Below are 18344 nucleotides of genomic sequence, written 5' to 3'. Positions count from 1 at the left end.
TAGCAATCCAAAACTGGGCATCCATGAGGCGCTGTGGGCCATCAGCAGCAGCAGAATTATACTCAACCACAATCTGTAACCTCATGGCCCGGCATATCCCCCACTCTACTATTACCATCAAACCAGGAGACCAACCCCGATTCAATGAAGAGTGCAGGAGGGCATGCCAGGAACAGCACCAGGCATACCTCAAAATGAAGCGTCAACCTGGTGAAGCTACAACCCAGGACTATTTGCATGCCAAACTGCAGAAGCAGCATGCAATAGACAGAGCCAAGCGATCCCATAACCAATGGATCAGATCTAAGCACTGCAGTCCTGCCACATCCAGCCGTGAATGATGGTGGACGATTAAACAACTAACTGGAGGAGATGGCTCCACAAATATCCCCATCCTCAATGATGGGGGAGCCCAGCACATCAGTGCGAAAGATAAGGCAGAAGCATTTGCAACAATCTTCAGCCAGAAGTGCCAAGTTGATGATCCATCTTGGCCCCCTCCTGAAGTCCCCAGCATCACAGATGCCAGTTTTCAGCCAATTCGATTCACTCCACGTGATATCAAGAAACGATTGAAGGCAATGGATACTGCAAAGGCTATGGGTCCTGACAATATTCTGGCAATAGTACTGAAGACCTGTGCTCCAGAACTTGCCGCACCCCTAGCCAAGCTGCTCCAGTACAGCTACAACACTGGCATCTACCCGGCAATGTAGAAAATTGCCCAGATTTGTCCCGTACACAAAAAGCAGGACAAGTCCAACTTGGCCAATTACTGCCCCATCAGTCTACTCTCAATCATCAGCAAAATGATGGAAGATGTCATCAACAGTGCCATCAAGCAGCACTTGCTTAGCAATAACCTGCTCAGTGATACCCAGTTTGGGTTCCGACAGGGCCACTCAGCACCTGACTTCATTACAGCCTTGGTTCAAACATGGACAAAAGAGCTGAACTCAAGAGGTGAGGTGAGAGTGACTGCCCTTGACATCAAGGAGCCCTAGCAAAACTGGAGTCAATGGGAATCAGGGGGAAAACTCTCTGCTGGTTAGAGTCATACCTAGCGCAAAGGAAGATGGCTGTGGTTGTTGGAGGTCAATCATCTGAGCTCCAGGACATCACTGCAGGAGTTCCTCAGAGTAGTGTCCTCGGCTCAACCATCTTCAGCTGCTTCATCAATGACCTTCCTTCAATCATAAGGTCAGAAGTGGGGATGTTCGCTGATGACTGCACAATGTTCAGCACCATTCGCGACTCCTCAAATATTGAAGCAGTCTGTGTAGAAATGCAGCAAGACCTGGACAATATCCAGGCTGGGGCTGATAAGTGGCAAGTAACATTCGCGCCACACAAGTGCCAGGCAATGACCATCTCCAACAAGTGAGAATCTAACCATCTCCCCTTGAAACTCAATGGCATTTCCATCGCTGAATCCCCCACTAACAACATCCTAGGGGCTACCATTGACCTGAAACTGAACTGGAGTAGCCATATAAATACCGTGGCTACAAGAGCAGGTCGGAGGCTAGGAATCCTGTGGCGAGTAACTCACCTCCTGACTCCCCAAAGCCTGTCCACCATCTACAAGGCACAAGTCAGGTGTGTGATGGAATACTCTCCACTTGCCTGGATGGGTGCAGCTCCAATAACACTCAAGAAGCTCAACACCATCCAGGACAAAGCAGACTGCTTGATTGGCACACCATCCACAAACATTCACTCTCTCCACCACCGACGCACAGTGGCAGCAGTGTGTACCATCTACATGATGCACTGCAGCAACGCACCAAGGCTCCTTGAACAGCACCTTCCAAACCCGCGATCTCTACCATCTCGAAGGACAAGAGCAGCAGATGCACCTGCAAGTTCCCGTCCAAGTCATACACCATCCTGACTTGGAACTATATCGCCGTTCCTTCACTGTCGCTGGGTCAAAATCCTGGAACTCCCTTCCTAACAGCACTGTGGGTGTACCTATCTCACATGGACTGCAGCGGTTCAAGGAGGCAGCTCACCACCACCTTCTCAAGGGAAATTAGGGATGGACAATAAATGCTAGCGTAGTCAGTGATGACCACATCCCATGAATGAATAAAAAAAACAACGCCCTTCTACCCTCGCAGGTGAAGTAAAACATCGCATGCCACGATTTTGAAGAAGAGCAGGGGAGTTACCCCAATTGCCCTGGCCAATATTTATCTCAATCTACATCTCACAAAAAAAAATAATCTGATCATAATCACATTGTTGTTTGTGGGAGTTTGTGTGCGCAAATTGGTTGCTTGTTCCCTATATTTTAACAGTGACCACGCTTCAAAAGTACTTGGCTGTGAAGCACTTTGAAATATCCAGTGGTCATGAAAATTGCTACATAAATGCAAGTCTTACTTTCTTTCATTCCCCAGATATATGGCTCAAGTCCCTTTAGCTAAGCCTAATCTGTCGTAAATGCTCATTAGCAACAACAACATTTTAAACTATCTCAGAGTCAACAAAATATTTTACCAGTCAACCAGGACAATACTGTTCTGCCCAAATAAGTGCAGATTCTCACTCAGAGCATGGAAAATTTGGAGCTGTAACCAGTACTGAAATCATAGAATGACAAGATTTGTTCAACTGCTGCCTTAAATTTGTACCTTTAAAAGTAAAAAAGTAAATAAATGAAAATAAATTTTACAGGCAAATACACAGATACCAGTACTGGACAGGAAGCTGTGCTGGAATTAATCTAGTATCAAAGACATAGAAACAGGAGTAAGCCATTTAGCCACTCGAGCCTGTTCCACCATTCTACATGGCTACCTGCAAACTAACTCCATATAACCACCTTTGCCCCATAGCCCTCAATACCTTTGGTTAACAAAATAAAATTCATCAATCTCATACTGAAAATTTACAAGTGATCGTGTATCAATTGCCATTTGCGGAAGAGAGTTCCAAACTTCTACCACCATGCATGTGAAAATGTATTTTCCAGTTTCACTCAAACAACAACTTATATTTAGAAAGCGCCTTTAATGAAATAAAATGTCGCAAGGATCAAATATGACACCAAGACAGCAAACAGACCGGTTTACTCTCAGACTGTTGCCAGGGAGAGGGACGGAGTTGGTAGCTAGGGAACGGAGTTTGGAGCAGAGGCCAAAAACAATGGCTTCAGTCTTCCCAATATTTAATTGGAGAAACTTCTGCTCATACAGTACTGGATTTCAGATAAGCAGTCTGATTACTTAGCAACAGTGGAGAATTGAGAGGGGTGGTGGCGAGGTAGAGCTAGGTGTCATCAGCTTACAGGTGCAAACTAATGCTTTGCTTTCAGATGATGCTGCCAGGAAGCAACATGCAGATGAGAAATAGGAGGGGGTGAAGGATAGATCCTTGGGTGGCACCAGTGGCAAGAGAAGCCATTGCAAATTATTCGCTGGCTACAATCAGATAGATAAGAATGGAACCAGATGAGAGCAGTTCCACCCAATGGGGAGACGTGGTGGAGGATGGTGTGGTCAACTGTGTCAAAGTCTGTTGCCAGTCAAGAAGGATGAGGAGGGAAAGTTTACATTTGTCACAGTCACATAGGATGTCATTTGTGACTTTAATAAGAGCAATTTTGGTACTGTGGCAGCAGAAGAAACCTGATTGGTGGGATTCAAAACCTGGTATTCCAGGAAAGATGGGCATGGATTTGTGAAGTGCCAACACACTCAAGACTTTGGAGATGAAAGGGAGTTTGGAGATGGGTGATCGTTTGCAGGGATGGTGGAGTCAAGTGTTGTTTTTTGAAAAGTGGCACTGACAGCAGATTTTTAAAAAGAGAGAGACAACATCTGAAGAGAGAAAACAGCTAACAATATCGGTTAACATGGAAACCAAGAGGTGGTTGGGTGGTCAGCAGTTTAGTGGGAATAAGGTCAAAGGAGCAGGAGGTGGATCTCATGGACAAAACGAGCTCAGAGGGGGCTCTGAATTGACTGGCTCCAACTTTTACAATATGCCCCCTAATCCTAGACTCCACAACCAGCAGAAATAGTTTCTCTACATCAACCCTATCTGATCCCCTGAATATCTTGAAAACTGATCAAACCACCCCTTAACCTTCTAATTTCCAAGGAATACATCTCCGATGAGATAGTTGAGGCAAACGTAGAGGTTAAAGCAAGCAAGTCCAGCAGGCAGGCCAGGCAGGCGCAGGACAGGGAGCGTGGAAGGTCTGGTAGGCTAAACTGTATCTCCTTTAATGCAAGAAGCCTGACAGGTAAGGCGGATGAACTCAGAGCATGGATCGGTACATGGGATTGAGATATTACAACTATTACGGAAACGTGGTGAGGGATGGGCAGGACTGGCAGCTCAATGTTCTGGGGTACTGATGTTTCCGGCGTGACAGAGGTGGGGGTAAGAGGAGGGGGAGTTGCACTATTGATTAGGGAGGACATCACAGCAGTACTTAGAGAGGATATCCCGGGGGGGGGAATGTCCAGCGCGTGGCCATATGGGTAGAACTTAGAAATAAGAAAGGGGTGATCACTTTGATGGGATTATACTATAGGCCCCCCAATAGTCAGAGGGAATTGGAGGAGCATATATGTAGGGAAATCACAGATCGGTGTAGGAATTATAGGGTTGTAATAGTAGGTGATTTTAACTTCCCTAATATTGACTGGGACTGCCTTAGTGCTAAGGAATCAGATGGGGAAGAATTTGTTAAGCGTGTCCAGGATAGTTTTCTGAAGCAGTATGTGGATGGCCCTACTAGAGAAGGGGCTACACTCGACCTCCTCTTAGGAAATGAGGATGGGCAGGTGGTAGATGTGTCAGTGGGGGAACACTTTGGGACCAGTGACCATAACTCTATTAGCTTCAAGATAGTTATGGAAAAGGATAGGACTGGGCCTCAAGTTGAAGTCCTAAATTGGGGGAAGGTTAATTTCGATGGCATCAGATAGGAACTCTCAAATGTTGAATGGGGGAGGCTGTTTACAGGTAAAGGGACGTCTGGCAAGTGGGAGGCTTTTAAAAGTGAGATAGGAAGAGTTCAGGGCCGGCATGTTCCTGTTAGATGGAAGGGCAAGGCTGGCAAGTTTAGGGAACCTTGGTTGACGAGGGATATTGAGGGTCTGGTCAGGACAAAGAAGGAGGCATGTCAGGGAAAGGCAGCTGGGATCAAGCGAGTCCCTCGAGGAGTATAGGGGATGTAGGACTGCACTTAAGAAGGAAATTAGGAGGGCGAAAAGAGACCATGAGATTTCCCTGGCAGATAAGATAAAGGAGAATCCTAAAAGATTCTATAAGTATATTAAGAGTAAAAGGGTAGCTAGGGAGAAAGTAGGTCCCCTTAAGGGTCAGTGTGGTAATCTATGAGTGGAGCCACGGGAAATGGGCGAGGTCCTAAATGAATACTTCTCGTCTGTATTTACCATGGAGAAGGTGATGGAAGCTAGTGAGCTCAAGGGAGGGAACACCGATATCCTGGAGCGTATCAACATTACAAAGGAGGAGGTGTTGGATGTTTTGTAGCGCATTAAGGTGGATAAATCCCCAAGGCCTGTCCAGGTGTATCCTAGGATGCTATGGGAAGCAAGGGAGGAGATTGCTGGGGCCCTGGCAGATATTTTTGTATCATCGTTAGCCACAGGTGCGGTACCGGAAGACTGGAGGACAGCTAATGTTGTGTCTTTATTCAAGAAGGGCAGCAGGGATAAGGCAAGGAACTACAGGCCGGTGGTGGGAAAGTTATTGGAAGGGATTCTGAGAGACAGGATTTATATGCATTTGGAAAGGCATGGTCTGATTAGGGATAGTCAGCATGGCTTTGTGCGTGGGAAATGATGTCTCACGAATTTGATTGAGTTTTTCGAGGAGGTGACCAAGAGGATTGACGAGGGCAGGGCGATGGACATTGTCTACATGGACTTTAGCAAGGCCTTTGACAAGGTCCCGCATGGTAGGCTGGTCCAGAAGGTTCGAACACATGGGAACCAGGGTGAGCTAGCAAATTGGATACAAAATTGGCTTGGTGATATGAGGCAGAGGGTGGTAGTGGAGGGTTGTTTTTCAGATTGGAGGCTGGTGACCAGTGGTGTGCCACGGGGATCAGTGCTGGGCCCTCTATTGTTTGTCATATATATTAATGACTTGGATGTGAATGTAAGGGGCATGATTAGTAAGTTTGCAGACGACACTAAGATTGGTGGAGTAGCAGATAGTGAAGGGGACTGTCAGAGAATACAGCAGAATATAGATAGATTGGAGAGTTGGGCAGAGAAATGGCAGATGGAGTTCAATCAGGGCAAATGCGAGGTGATACATTTTGGAAGATCCAATTCAAGAGTGAACTATACAGTAAATGGAAAAGTCCTGGGGAAAATTGATGTCCAGAGAGATTTGGGTGTTCAGGTCCACTGTTCCCTGAAGGTGGCAACGCAGGTAAATAGAGTGGTCAAGAAGGCATACGGCATGCTTTCCTTCATCGGACGGGGTATTGAGTACAAGAGTTGGCAGGTCATGTTACAGTTGTATAGGACTTTGGTTCTGCCACATTTGGAATACTGCGTGCAGTTCTGGTCGCCACATTACCAAAAGGATGTGGATGCTTTGGAGAGGGTGCAGAGGAGGTTCACCAGGATGTTGCCTGGTATGGAGGGCGCTAGCTATGAAGAGAGGTTGAGTAGATTAGGATTATTTTCATTAGAAAGACGGAGGTTGAGGGGGGACCTGATTGAGGTGTACAAAATCATGAGAGGTATAGACAGGGTGGATAGCAAGAGGCTTTTTCCCAGAGTGGGGGATTCAATTACTAGAGGACACGAGTTCAAAGTGAAAGGGGAAAAGTTTAGGGGGGATATGCGTGGAAAGTTCTTTACGCAGAGGATGGTGGGTGCCTGGAACGCGTTGCCAGCGGAGGTGGTAGATGCGGGCACGATGGCGTCTTTTAAGATGTATCTGGACAGATACATGAATGGGCAGGAAGAAAAGAGATACAGACCCTTAGAAAATAGGCGACATGTTTAGATAGAGGATCTGGATCGGCGCAGGCTTGGAGGGCCGAAGGGCCTGTTCCTGTGCTGTAATTTTCTTTGTTCTTTGTATGACACCAAAATTGGTGGTATAGTGGACAGTGAAGAAGGTAACAACAGGATATCGATAAAGTGGGCAAGGGATTGGCAAATGGAATTTAACGCAGACAAGTGTGAAGTGATGCATTTTGGGAAGTTAAACCAGGGCAGGACATATACAGTGAATGGCAGGGCCCTAGGGAGTGTTGTTGAGCAGAGGGACCTTGGGGTGCAAGTACATAGTTCCCTGAAAGTGGCAACACAGGTAGACAAGGGGGTGAAGAAGGCGTATGGCATGCTTGCCTTCATCGGCTGAGGCACTGAGTACAAGAGTTGGGACTTCATGTTACAGTTGTACATAACGCTGGTTAGGCCGCATTTGGAGTACTGTGTGCAGTTCTGGTCGCCGCACTACAAGAAAGATGTGATTAAGCTAGAGAGGGTGCAGAAAAGATTCACAAGGATGTTGCCTGGTTTGGACGGCTTGAGTTATAAACAGAGATTGGATAGGCTGGGTCTGTTCTCCCTGCAGCGAAGGAGGCTGAGGGGGAACATGACACAGGTATATAAAATTATGAGAGGCATAGATAGGGTAGATAGCCAAAGTCTGTTTCCCATGGTAGGGGTGACTAAAACTGGAGGGTTTAAGGTGAGAGGGAGGAGGTTTAAAGGGGATCAAAGGAGTAAAGTTTTCACACAGTGGGTATCTGGAATGAGCCGCCTAAGGAGGTGGTGGAGGCAGGAACAGTAGCAACATTTAAGAGGCATCTGGACAGGTACTTGAATGAGCAAGGCATAGAGGGATATGGAATTAATACAGGCAGGTGGGTTTAGTATAGATAGACATTATGGTTGGCATGGACGCGGTGGGCCGAAGGGCATGTTTCTATGCTGTACGACTCCATGACTCTATGACAACCCTAATTTGTGTAACCTCCCCTTGCAATTAAAGCCTTAGGAGTTCAGATATCATTCTGGTAAACCTACTGGTACTCCCTTCCAGGCTAATATATCCTTCCTAAGATGCGGTGCTCTCGGGTCCCTAGGTGTGGTCTAACTAGGGCTTTGTATAGCTAAAGCATAGCTTCCATCTCCTTATATTCTAGTCCTCAATATAAAGGCCAGCATCCCATTAGCCTTTTTGATTATTTTCTATACCTGGTCATGACATTTTAATGATCTATGTAGATGGACTCCCAAGTCTCTTTGGACCTCCACCTGCATCTAGCTTTTCACCATTTAGAAAGTACCCTGTTCTATCCTTTTTAAGTCCAAAGGTTGAAATCTATTTGCCACAGTTTTGCCCATTCACAATCTATCAATATCTCTTTGTTCTGACCCCTATTTGATAAATGTTCACACACCATTAGGTTGTTAACTAAATCTGTCTCATTGATCATTACTAAATCTAATACGGCATAACCCTTGTTGGCTTTAAGACATATTGTTGCAGAAAACTCTCCTCTCGAAATTTATTACCTTTCAGACATGTGCAAGTCTGCTTATCCCAATCTCTATGAAAGTTGAAGACTCCCATCAAATCCATTCTAGCTTTGTTAGATGCTTGGCTAATCTCTGCATTTATTTTTATTTATTTATTTATGTAGAGATACAGCACTGAAACAGGCCCTTCGGCCCACCGAGTCTGTGCCGACCATCAACCACCCATTTATACTAATCCTACATTAATCCCATATTCCTACCACATCCCCACCTTCCCTCAATTCCCCACCACCTACCTATACTGGGGGCAATTTAGAATGGCCAATTTACTTATCAACCTGCAAGTCTTTGGCTGTGGGAGGAAACCGGATCACCCGGCGAAAACCCACGCAGTCACAGGGAGAACTTGCAAACTCCGCACAGGCAGTACCCAGAATTGAACCCAGGTCGCTGGAGCTGTGAGGCTGCAGTGCTAACCACTGCGCCGCTGTGCTGTGGAGGTCCAAAGAGACTTGAAAGTCCATCTACATAGATCATTAAAATGTCATGAATGTAGATATTACACATCTACCACTTCAGTGCTGCTACCAGGGGGCATATACACAAAAAAAAAATTCCCACTACAGTCTTATATCATTTTTCCTTTGTCACTAGGTCAAAAACCTGGAACACGCCCCCACTTCTGAACAACACTGTGGATGTACCGACACCAGGAGCGTGATGGAATACTCTCCATTTGCCTGGATGAGTGCGGCTCCAACAACACTCAGGAAGCTCAACACTATCTAGGACAAAGCAGCCTGCTTGATCGGCACCCCATCCACCACCTTCAACATTCACTCCCTCCACCACCAATGCAGTGGCAGGAGTGCGTACCATACCAAGATGCACTGCAGCAACTCAGCATGCCTCCTTTGACAGCACCTTCCAAACACACGACCTCTTCCACCTAGAAGGACAAGGACAGCAGACGTGTGGAAACACCACCATCTGCAAGTTCCCTTCGAAGCCACAAACCATCCTGACTCACAAGAACACAAGAAATAGGAGCAGAAGTAGACCATATAGCCCATCAAAATATATCACCATTCCTTCACTGTCACTGGATCAAACTCCTGGAACTCCCTCCTTACAAGCACTGTGGGTGCACCCGCACCAGATGGACGGCAGTGCTTCAAGAAGGCAGCTCACCATCACCTTCCCAAGGGCAATTAGGGATGGACAACAAATGCTGGCTTTGTCAGCAACGCCCACATTCCACAAAATAAATTAGAGTAAACAGAGTTCCTCTGGTAGGAGAATCCAGAACAAGGGGACATCATCTTAAAATTAGAGCTAGGCCATTCAACAGTAAAATCAGAAAGTAGGAGGGGAATGGGAATCTGAGGAATACTGACCCAAAAATAGATTGTAGAATCTGGGTTAATTGGAGCTTGTGGAAGAAATCAATATTTTTCATTCGGTAATGATACCAAAGGATATGATTCATAAAGTGGATAAATTATTCAAAAGGAGGATAAATGGAGTTGAGGTACAGATCAGCCATGACCTGTTAGACTGGCAGAACAAATCTGAGGGTATTTATATGCGACACTTATGTCTCATCTAAATCAGTTCTGAGAACAAAATTACTATAAGCAACAAGGTTCTAATGAATGATAGAAAGATACAATGTAGAAAACCTTCAGTATTCTGGCCTACTCCTGTTCCTACGATATACTTGCCAAGTTCATTACCTCAGCTGTTTAGCCCTGGAGAAGTGGAGTATGAGTCACCTCGATTTCTACCAATCATTCACCTTCAAAAGTTAGTTGAGTTCAGGAATGGTGTAAAAAATGTAGCTGAAAACAGAAATTATTAGCACAAACATTTTCTTCCTTCTCTGTGCCAATTGCATTCTTCCACAGTATGACAACCCTGGACTTCACTGAACTTAGGTGAGCGACAGGAGCCAATATGATTTACCTTTCACTTCCTCAGAGCTAAACAACTGCCATAATGAACTCAGCAGTTTGATTCTTTAGTTGCAGAGACATAAATCCATTTTGTATGGCACTGTTTTCTATTGCATTCTAAATTCCTTTGTTAGGTACATATGAAAAACAGCTAAACTGTAATAGGAACTACCTATAAATCTTGAGCAAAATGGCAGGGATTCTTGCTATGCAGTTCTCCAAGGGTCATGTTAATTTTAAAAATTCTCTCCCTCAAATATTACTTAGTCACACACTGAGGCACATACTTATTCTGGAGGGTCTCAGTTAATGACAAACAGTAAAACAACAGAACCAGTGAGTCAATAAACTGCAATAAAGCAAAACGTTTTCAAATGCATGCCAGTAATTAAAATTCAGTTTAAGGGCTTGGGGGTGGGGAAGAAATAGTGAAAAATGCTAGCTGTAGAATCATTGCTCTACCACATGGCAGGACATAAGGAACATTTTAATTAGCAACTTTTTACTGAGTGCTATGGAAACCTCTTCAGCTCAACATATACTGCATACCTTGAGTTATGGTGGTTTTGAAAACAGAAGTTTATTATATTAGATCTGAAAACATAGGCTTTTTAAAGCCACCTACCCTGGTATCACCATATCTAGCATTATGTATAATGCTAGAATTTTACAGTTATGAGATTTCTGTATAATGTAGCTTTAAAGTATTTAGTGCACTAATATTTTTGTAATGATTATGTAGCCCCTCCTATTGATCCAATTTTTTTGGAATTGAGTCTTTAAATGCAACTTCTGTGTGCTTATTTACCTCATGTCCTACGATAGCCCCATCCTGTTCAGCTAATGAGTGCTCTTCCGACGGAAGGTCATCCTGGTGGATAGCCTGGCTCTTCCTCTTCTTCTTCGTTTTCGTCGAATTCGAGCAGTCACCTTTTGCTTTTTGTTGTCGGTAGTGAGCAAGCTGTGGAGGAAAGTGAAGGAGAGGTAAAGTGAGAGGTATGTGAGGAATAGAGAACAGGACCACAGCACCAGCATGCTGACAGGTTACAGTACAATGACCACACAGAGAAGTTGGAGCCCAGTGAGACCCAGGGCAGGGCTGCATAGGCAACTATGCTCTCACTCAGTGGGTTAAATCAAAATTTCAATTCTGCAACAAAAAGCTATGCTATGTGCTGCTGACAGTTCTCTTTTAATTGGACTATCTTTTCTGACCCTGTACACAAATCTGTGTAACAGACGACTCAGAATTTTATAGATGGAGATGCTAGAAATCAAGTTAATATGCATCACTATGCCTCCTGCTCACAAGCCTTAGTTTATCATTTTTACACCAGGAGATAAGTGAAGAGAATTTTTTTTTTGCACAAGAGCAGCCCTGCATTTGTTGGCTGTGTAGCTATATCGCTCCTCTGCTTTTTAAGCAGCTTACAACAGATTACAGCTTTGCCACACAAACCCTTTACATTCAGACTCTAAAACTACAATATATAATCTAACCAATGGATCCAAGAAGAAACTGGAGGTGGATGGGGCTAAGAAGAAAAACCCCCACAACAATCCACTAGAGAGGATCTAATCATTGAAGGTCACCTCAGAAACTGTGACAATTAGGAGGGCACTATCTTTCTTGGCCTTTCCAGCGTATTAAATTGATATTCCCATTGAGTGAATACCTCAAAATTAGACAGCAGAAATAGTAATTTAATAGCATCTTGTCTCCTCTGACAATGATTGCAGCTTACTGAATACAGCAGGGTTACAATTTGATTAATACCCAAGATAGAGAATTTGCTCAATTCCTAGGAACAAATGATGTATTTATATGCGACACTTATGTCTCATCTAAATCAGTTCTGAGAACAAAATTACTATAAGCAACAAGGTTCTAATGAATAATAGAAAGATACAATGTAGAAAACCTTCAGTATTCTGGGTAAATGCACTAGGCCACGTAGGCCAGGAAGCTCCTATATTCACTTCATGGTCTGTGTTCATTATCCAGTCTTAGCTGGCAGAGCACAGATGACACTACAATTGGTCCCAGTGTCGCCCTGGCTCTTTTTGGCAAGTTTGGGGGTGGGGGGGGGAGCTGGGTGGGTGATCATCAGCAAAGTGATAGAAGGGGTCAGTTTGGGTTCCACCAGGGCCACTCAGCTCCTGACCTTATAACAGCCTTGGTCCAAACATGGACAAAAGACGTGAACTCCAGAGGCGAGGGGAGAGTGACTGTCCTTGACATCAAGGCAGCATTTGACCGAGTAGAGCATCAAGGAGCCCTAGCAAAACTGCAGTCAATGGGAATCAGGGCAAAAACTATTTTCTATTCTTCCTACCAAACCAAATAACTTCATATTTTCCCACTATATACTCCACGTGAGCCCTTTTTGCTCACTTACTTTCCCACTTAGCTTTGTATCGTCAGAAAACTTGGATACATCACTTAGTCCCTTCCCCTAAGGCATTCATTTAGATTGTAAGGAGCTGAGGGCTCTAGTAACAGCCTGCCAAACTGAAAATAAACCATTTTTTGTACTTCGACTGATCGTCAATCCCTATTATCCCAACCCCATAAGTCTCCATCTTGTGCAACAACCTTTCATCTGGCACCTTATCAAACATCTTTTGACAATCTAAATATACTACATCCACTGATTCCCCTCTATCTATCCTCCAGTTACATCCTCATGAAACAAACAGATTTGTACAAAACAATTTCCCTTTCATGAAACCATGTTGATTCTGCCTAATCATAGGATTTTCTAAATACCCTGTTACCACTTGCTTAATAATGGATTCCAACACATTCCAGATGACTGATGTTAGGCTAACTGGTCTGTAGTTCCCTGCTTTCTCTCTCCCATCTTTCTTGGATAGCAGTGCTACATTTGCTACCTTCCAATCTAAAAAGGACTCTTCCAGAAATGAGGGATCTTTGGAAGACCACAACTAGTTCATCCACTACCTCTGCAGGCACCTTTTCTTGAAACCCTGGGATGTAAGCTGCCAAGTCAAGGGGATTTGTCAGCTTTCAGTCCATTAATTTCTACAACACCTTTCCTTTACTAATATTACTTAAAGTTTCTCACTCTCATTGGACCCTTGGTTACCCACTGTTTCTTGTATGTGTTTGTGTGTCTTCTACTGTGAAGATAAAAAATATTTGTTTAATACCTGCTATTTCCTTATTTCCCATGATAATTTCCTCTGTCTTAGCCTTTAAGAGACCCATGTTTACTTTTGCAACTTTCTTCCTTTTTACTTGTAGAACGTCATACAATCTGTTGTTATATTTATGGCTAGTTCACTCTCATTTTATTCCTTGCCCTCTATTAATGTTTTGGTCATCTTTTGCTGGTACCTAAAACTCTCCCAATTCTCAGGCTGACTACCCTTGGGAATACGATAAGCCGCCTCTTTTAATTATTATTCTTAACTTCGCGGATTAGCCATGGATAGATCTCTTTTTCTTCTAGTTTTTAATTTCTCAATGGAATGTAAACTCATTGAGAATTACTAAATATTTCTTTAAATGCTCGCTATTCATCTATTCTCATATCTTTTAATTTAATTTTCCGATCTACCTTAGCCAACTTGCACCTCATACCTATGGAATTGGCTTTATCCAAGTTCAAGACTCTTGTTTCGGAGTTATGTACCTGACACTTAGAATTTCACATAATCAAAACAAGAAATGCTGGAAATACTCTGCAGGTCTGGCAGCATCTGTGGAGAGAGAAGCAGAGTTAACGTTTCAGGTCAGAGACTCTAAATGTTAACTCTGCTTCTCTCGCCACTGATGCTGCCAGCCCTGCTGAGTATTTCTTGTTTTTATTTCAGATTTCCAGCATCTGCAGTATTTTGCTTTTTAACTTAGAATTTCACACTGAGTTTATCATAGCATGATCACTCTTTCCGAAAGGATCCCTTACTATGAAATTACTAATTAACCCCGTTTCATTACACAAAACAAGATCAAAAATAACCTCTTCCCTGGCCAAGTGAAAAAATGAGAGAAAAGAAAGCCTTGCGTTTATATTAATTATATTCATATTGCGATTTATCATGTGTTACAAGTATTGAAAGCCTTTTTTTGTAAATTCATTGGTGAGATGTGGGCGTCGCTGGCGAGGTCAGTATTTATTGTCCATCCCTAATTGCCCTTGAGATGGTGGTGGTGAGCTGCCTTCTTGAACTGCTGCAGTCCTTGGGGTGTAGGTGCACCGACAGTGCTGTTAGGAAGGAAGTTCCAAGATTTTGACCCAGCGACAGTGAAGGAACTGCGATAGGGGCAGATGGTAGCATAGTGGTAATGTTACTGAACTAGTAATCCAGAGTTCCAGGCCAATGCCCTGGGGACACAGGTTCAAAACCCACCACAGCAGCTGGTGGAATTTAAATTTAATTAATTAAGCTAAATTAATTGATTTTAAAAATCTGGAATTGAAAGCTAGTCTCAAACTATCGATCGTCGTAAAAACCCATCTGGTTCACTAATGTCCCTTAGGGAAGGAATTCTGCCATCATTACCCGGTCTGGCCTACATGTGACTCCAGACCCACAGCAATGTGGTTGACTCTTAACTGCATTTGAAATAGCCACTCCATTGTCAAGGGAAATTAGGGATGGGCAACAAATGCTGGCCTTGCCAGCAATGCCCACGTCCCAAGAAAGAATTTTTTTTTTTTTTTTAAAAGTCAGGATGGTGTTTGGCTTAGAGGGGAACTTGCAGGTGGTATTCCCATGCATCTGCTGCCCTTATCCTTCTAGGTGGTTGAGGTCACAGATTTGGAAGTTGCCCTCGAAGGAGCCTTGGTGAGTTGCTGCAGTGCATCCTGTATATGGTACACACTGCTGCCACTGTGCGTCGGTGGTGGAGGGAGTGAATGTTTAAGGTGGTGGATGGGTGCCAATAAAGCCAGCTGCTTTGTTCTGGATGGTGTCGAGCTTCTCGAGTGTTGTTGGAGCTGCACCCATCCAGGCAAGTGGAGAGTGTTCCATTACGCTCCTGACATGTGCCTTGTAGATGGTGGACAGGCCACTGGGGGGTCAGGAGGTGAGTTACTCACCACAGAATTCCCAGCCTCTGACCTGCTCTTGTAGCCACAGTATTTATGTGGCTGGTCCAGTTCAATTTCTGGCCAATGGTAACCCCCAGGATGTCGATAGTTCTTTTGCAGACGATAAAATGCATTCAGTTATGATGGAAAATGCAACAGCCATTTTTGCCACACCATGAATTCATTTGATAAATGCCCAATTGATTGATTAGTTCCACTCCCTGCACTTTCCCCCATAACAATACATTTTCCTTTTCAAGTATTATCCAACACCCTTTTGAAAGCAATTACATCTGCTTCCACCAACCTTCCAGGCAGTCCATTCCCAATCATAACATAGAAGCAGCTAAGCTAAGAAGGAAGTTGCAGGGGAAGAATCTTACAAGAAGATTGAAAGACATGACAAAAGCAACTAAAAATAAAAAGGACAGGGCCTGGGGTGGGATAGAAAAAAATTAAAAGATAGATTTAAAAAAAAGTGGGGGAAAACAAGAATAGATATTCACAGAAGAAGCATTTGGTTCTTTGTGTGAGAAAAATACCATGAAATGGAACATTGGAAGAGCAACGTATGTATATTTATATCTTTTTTAAAAATAAAGTCAGTACAATATACTAGCCTTTACGGAATTCCTTTCTGGAAGCTTATATTCATTAGTGTACAGATTTCAGAATGTCAGTCAAGAATAAACAGAGAAATTGTACAGTGGAGTTCAATTATGGAATATTTATTTAAAAATGCTCAGAAGGCAGAGTAAAACAATTTATCTTTCAATCTATGCCTACCATAATTAAATATTGATCAATTAGAATTTCAGTAAATCAATGCAGGGAAAATATGTACAATTCTCATCTATGTCCACTTGAACTGTGAAAAGCACTCAACAGTGTTAGTTGTGGCTCAGCTGGTCATACTCGCGCCTTTGAGGTTGTAGGTTCAAGTCCCACTCTAGGGATTTGAGCACAAATACCCAGGCTGATACTTCAGTGCTGTACTGATGGAATGCTGCAATGCTGGAGCTGCTGGCTTTCAGATGTGATGTTAAACTGAGGCCCATTCTGCCCTCTCAGGTGGGCATAAAAGATCCTATGGCATTATTTCAAAGAAAGCAGAGGAGCTATCCCTGGCGTCCTAGGCCAGTATTTATCCCTCAAATCAACCTCAGAAAAAAGATTATTGGCTCACTATCACATCGCTGTTTGTAGGAACTTGCTGTGCACAAATTGGCTACCACACTTCCTACATTATAAGAGTGTTTACACTAGAAAAGTGGCTGTAAAGCACTTTGGGACGTCCTGAGGTTGTGCAAGGCACTATGTCTTTCTTTTTTCAACACAATCATTGGTAAAGAATTTCTGAACTGTGTAACTAGTATTGCATGTATCACTGATGAGAAGCAATTTAGGTCATCAATTAGGATTGGCCCAGAAAAACTGCATCCTGCAACATTAAAGCATCTTGGCTTTGAAGTGATTTTTCCTATGGCACATTGGTATCAACATTCAAATAAATCTTGCATCAACTCTGAAGTAGCTTCCTGTCCAGTCATCAATCTGGAGACTAATTTTAGCACACTTGCGGGTGCTACTGACAGTCCCATCCGATTAAAGTAACAGTTTGTAAAACTGTTCTGGACATTCTTGGACAAATCTCAGCATTTAGAGCTCAGACACGCCCCAAAACGACCACATACTCAGCATTTCCAAAGTGCCACAAAGTATCTTAGGCCACCAGAGTTGAAGATTTATCGGTTTTCCCTGGAATGGAATACTAGAACTTTCAGGGACTTTTTCTGCACTCTGTAACTTGAGAAATGCATTGCGAGGTGTCTGGTTTTCCATTCCAGGAGAAAAGGAGACATCATCCTGTTACATTTCCCTGGTAGAAAGATCTTGGTGATACTGAACAGGATCCCTGAGAAAAGACATCACAAAAATGGGAGAATCAGACATGCACACAAAAATCAGATCTTTTGCTGAAGATAACTGATTGGATAGAAAAAAAAGGCCTCAACAACTGCAACTACCAAAGATCCAATTTCATTCAGAAGGTTTCATCTGAGAGCGAGACTTCATTGGCAGAAAGCAATATTGGAGACTAACAGAGACCTGTAAGACATTTGCGAAAATTAATATCTTAATTTTAAAAGAATTTCATCCTGTGCCATTCCATGCAATCTCTCTCATGCCATTCCCATCTCATCCCACCCATCTTCCTATGTCACCCCATGCCCCATTCTACACCTCCTAGGCCCCCCCACCCCATCCACCATCTACCCCCCACCCCCTTGGAGTGACGTTGGCGATTTTCCAATCCAAGGGCTGAAATCCTTAATTGAGACCGAAACTTGGCTTTAACATCTCATCTGAGAAATGGCACAACTTCAGTAATGAAGCGTCATCTTAGATTTTGTTCTCAAGTCCCTGAGACAGACTTGAACCCACAACCATCTAACTGAGGCAACAGTGCTACCAAATGAGCTTTGGCTGACACCATATTATGGATGAGATAGAGGTCCTCATTTGACTATCACACAAAGGTACTTTCAAACAGTAAAGCCAATTGGAATGGCAACATTGACTAATTTTTCTCTCACTGGTTCAGAGTTAAGAGTTGATTTGCAAAATTCTATGCAATTATAATGCCACAACCAAGATCAGTTAACTCAGTTGAGACGCAAACCTGTGGCCTTCTGGTCTAGATGGTTCAGCTCAAAGCTGGCTTTAACAATAATTGCCTCTTCTGTTGCACCTCAGCACTGCTCAACACAACCCCAATTGCTAGCTTGAGATCAGAACTCAGGCAAGCATTCAAAAGGAACAATGTCTTC

At 43.5% G+C, this 18344-nt stretch overlaps 1 protein-coding gene across 6 annotated transcripts in view; it reads right to left on the bottom strand.

The window, feature by feature from the left end:
* The window catches only part of pcnt (pericentrin), a 402447-nt gene that overhangs the window by 359178 nt on the left and 24925 nt on the right, over positions 1-18344 (bottom strand). For all 6 annotated transcript variants that reach the window (XM_068036205.1, XM_068036207.1, XM_068036208.1 and 3 more), the window contains exon 2: positions 11262-11414. In XM_068036205.1, the coding sequence (XP_067892306.1) occupies positions 11262-11414 (153 nt within the window). The remainder of the gene's footprint in view (positions 1-11261; positions 11415-18344) is intronic.

This window comes from Heterodontus francisci, chromosome 7 (assembly GCF_036365525.1).
Source record: "Heterodontus francisci isolate sHetFra1 chromosome 7, sHetFra1.hap1, whole genome shotgun sequence".
NCBI classification, from domain to species: Eukaryota; Metazoa; Chordata; class Chondrichthyes; order Heterodontiformes; family Heterodontidae; genus Heterodontus; species Heterodontus francisci.
This window is presented reverse-complemented; position numbering and strand designations above follow the sequence as displayed.